The sequence below is a fragment of the Galeopterus variegatus genome, unplaced genomic scaffold (assembly GCF_000696425.1).
Source record: "Galeopterus variegatus unplaced genomic scaffold, G_variegatus-3.0.2 Scaffold4360, whole genome shotgun sequence".
Classification (NCBI taxonomy): Eukaryota; Metazoa; Chordata; class Mammalia; order Dermoptera; family Cynocephalidae; genus Galeopterus; species Galeopterus variegatus.
In genome coordinates, this window is record NW_007730471.1 from 4,209 (window position 1) to 7,788 (window position 3,580).

Sequence of the window (3,580 nt, forward strand, 5' to 3'; positions counted from 1 at the left end):
GTTTCATTGCAATCACAGACTAAAGAGATCAGAGACTATCTCCAAAGTAGGTCTGGAAGTCTCTGAAGCCCTCTTAGTGTGTCAAGGACATGTGTATAACCTCCACTGACTTACAATTACCAATATTCTGATGGTAATTTTTATGTAATTTCTTTCTTTTCCACACGTATTCTGTAAAATGCACTGGCTTTCCTAACTAGGTCCCAAATTTTATTGAACTGTTTGTGTTTTGCTGGTTCAGTAAGTAATAATAATTCTCTCTTAGAAGAAACAGAAAATCTGGCCTCAGATGTGGCTGAGTTCCAGGCTAACATAATGTTACCAAGACTCATCTTTTAGCTCTACTTTATTTGGAAAGACTTTATCCTCAGATGGGCTCTCCCCTTTTTTCCTCATACCTGAAGTTCCAAGGGCTGCACACTCCCATTTTCTAATCCAGCAGAGAAGAGCAAAAGTCTTCTCCCCAGAAGTCCCAGCCAAAGATTCATTGCTTTGTATAAGTTCTGAATGGGACATGTTCCCATCTCTGAATCAATCCCTGTGACAGGTGAATACAGTGCAATAACCAGCTTAGGCCTCTTCACTCCCCTGATGTTGTAAAAAGGAACTGACTTCAAAGGAAGTGCATAGCCTAAGAGTGGGGTAAGGGGATGATTTCGGGAGAGAACTTAGGCCAAGGCCACCACAGGGAGGGTAATAACGCTGGTAGCAATAGCAACCTCTATCCTCTCTTCATAGTCTGCTGCCCAGGAGGTAGAATTTAGACAGCTTCTAGTTAGACAACGAAAGTGTTTCATTATGCACTGTGTGTATAACATGTAGAAAATTCATATGGTCTCTCTCTCTGTTCTCGGAAGAAGAGTTGTTCTGTTCTCCCCTATGCTGCCTTGTGTTTTAGTCATTTATTAGCATTCCTCTCCCCTAGACCTAAATCTAGTTCTAAAATTGGGTTGTCAACTACTTCAAGGCAAGAACTGGGTATGACATGACTGTGGATTCTGAATTGTGCATTACACATAGTAGGCATTCTCACTATTCAACATGTAACTATAAGTCACTAGGCCTTATTCGTACTGTTATCATATCATGGTACTGCAGTGCTTATGTGCACATGGTTGTTCGTGTATAAAGTGCTAATAAATGCACATGGTAAGAACCTACTATATCATGGCAAACAACAGGGGATACAAGGACGGAGTGATTACAAAACAACAGTCCCCTAAAGCTTATACATAAAGTGCTAATAAATGCACATGGTAAGAACCTACTATATCATGGCAAACAACAGGGGATATAAGGATGGAGTGATTACAAAACAACAGTCCCCTAAAGCTTATAGTCTAGTGAAGAAAGACACTTATTGAGTGTATTACACTTATTAAGTGCTACAAACAATAATTCTAAGGTATTGAGGAGAATATATCTGGGTAATAGATTTTAATTTTTATTATTCTGATTGATTCCAATTCTAGGTTGGCTACCTCTGGGACTACCAGTTTTGTTGGAGGTCTGTTAAACTGGAATTTCTTAGAGGGTTAACACTAGATTCCCAAATAAAGATCAAGATTCAAAAAGTTACATCCAATATTTGTGATTAAAAAAAGACTAATTTGTTTTTCTTCTCCTTTCTCCTTACTCTCTACCTCTCTCCCAGCCTGAAGTTCTGGATCAAATACAAAATTTAAGGGAGTTGTGGATGGATAATAATGCATTGCAAGTGCTACCTGGGGTATGTCAGTTTTATTATGCCGTGTTGTCTAACATTTATGTTACACATTGATAATATTTGAAAACAGTTAATCTTAAATCTCAGTGTTTGCATTTCAAAGTAAAGTAACACTTGTTAGGAGTGTTCAGTCACCAAGTTTTTTTCACCAATTTGTTTTTAAGTATTTCATATATCTTTTGTGAATATAATAGGTATGCAAAATGTATGATAGATTTTTGGTGTTCTCTTAGGAATATATTCATCATCTATTTTCACATTCACTGCTTCTAAAACTGAAAAATTCAAATTATATTAAAAGAAAGAGAAATTACAAAATCAGCCTTATTCTTATAGGTAACTACACAATGGTTTCTGCTCATTTTGTTAGAAACCTTCCACAAAATAAAAATCACTCTCAGTTCAGGCAAATAGAACCCATTTGAAATTTTTTAAATGGCAAGGATCATACTGTATTAGAAATAGAAAGTTAGACTGGAGTCAAAGTTTTTCCTCAACTAAAGAGCAGTCCAGTGATATCACCTGGGTAGTCCACCATTGAGTATGACTTCTCCTGCTTTTACCATCTAATGAAAGCATGGCTTCCCATAAAACACTGCCCCTTGCCACTTAAAATACATGCAGTTAAATAAGCGTGTGTACACACACATACACATACACACACACACACATGCACACACACACACACACAGAGCAAGCGTAAGTCTCCCAATTGTTTTGGCCAACTCCAAATTTATGGCATTGGACTAAATAACCAGGGTAGATGGATATGTAATAATTTTTTAGCAAACAACAAAGGTTTAGATGTGTCTTCTCAAAGCCAATTTTATTCCAATTTTGAATTGACATCATTACTTAAAATGATTGCAAAAGCAACAAGAAAAGAAACTTATTTTCTCTTTGAATATGCATAAGACCATATAAAGGAGAAAATCTGGAAAAATATTAGGGAAAAATGCTTTCTTCTCTTATCAAAAAGATACATTTCTACTATCATCAGAGACACAAAACAGAAAAGTATGCACACCTATTTATTGATTTATTCAAAAGGCATTTACAAATACACCTTTATGAATTAGAAACTATGCTAATGTCAGGGTAAAAAGATAATATACTCAACGACCTTGAATATATTTGTTTGAAGAGCGCACATATAGCAGGAGAGACATATCTGAATTCCACTACACACAGTAGAGTTGATTTGTGCCATATTCAGGGTGTGTACAAATGCTAGACCAACACAGGTAAGACACTTGTCAATTTCCTGTGCAGAGATTGAGGAATCTGAATGTATACCTAGTTCGAAGTTTATACCTGCTTCTTCAATACATCTATTTGTTTAAAAAACACTTACATCGCATTTACCACGGACTAAACACTATCTAGATGTTTTACAAATATTGATTCATTGAATCCGCATAACAACCCTATAGAGTAGTTTCAATTATCATCCCCAATTTATAGTGAGGAAACTGAAACACAGAAAGAGTAAGTAACTAACTCAAGGTCACGCAGCCAGTAAATAAATAAGCTGTAATTCAAAACCACTCCAGAATATGCTCTTCACTGTGATGCTCCAAAACGCTGTCTCTATAGAACCAATAGAAGATATAAGTGAGAATTAGGCTCATCTTACTCTTCAGAATAGTTACATTACCAAAATCCAACTGTACAATTCACACACCAAATTCCGTAATAAGTTTATTTAAATGGAAAGATGGTGATGAAATTTTCTGTAAAACATAATTTGTTCTGTTGTGGAAGTAGGTTTTTCATATGTGCCTCTAGGCTACCTTTAAGTAGATTCCTTACTTTATTTAGCACATGTGCATTTGACATTTTGCAATATGCTGT

General features: G+C 35.9%; 1 protein-coding gene across 1 annotated transcript in view; it reads left to right on the top strand.

The window, feature by feature from the left end:
- Positions 1–1,597: 1,597 nt before the first annotated feature.
- Positions 1,598–3,580, top strand: part of LOC103602928 (leucine-rich repeat-containing protein 1-like) — a 17,197-nt gene continuing 15,214 nt past the window's right edge. The window contains exon 1 of the mRNA XM_008587378.1: positions 1,598–1,729. Within this exon, the coding sequence (XP_008585600.1) occupies positions 1,697–1,729 (33 nt within the window). The 5' untranslated portion in view covers positions 1,598–1,696. The remainder of the gene's footprint in view (positions 1,730–3,580) is intronic.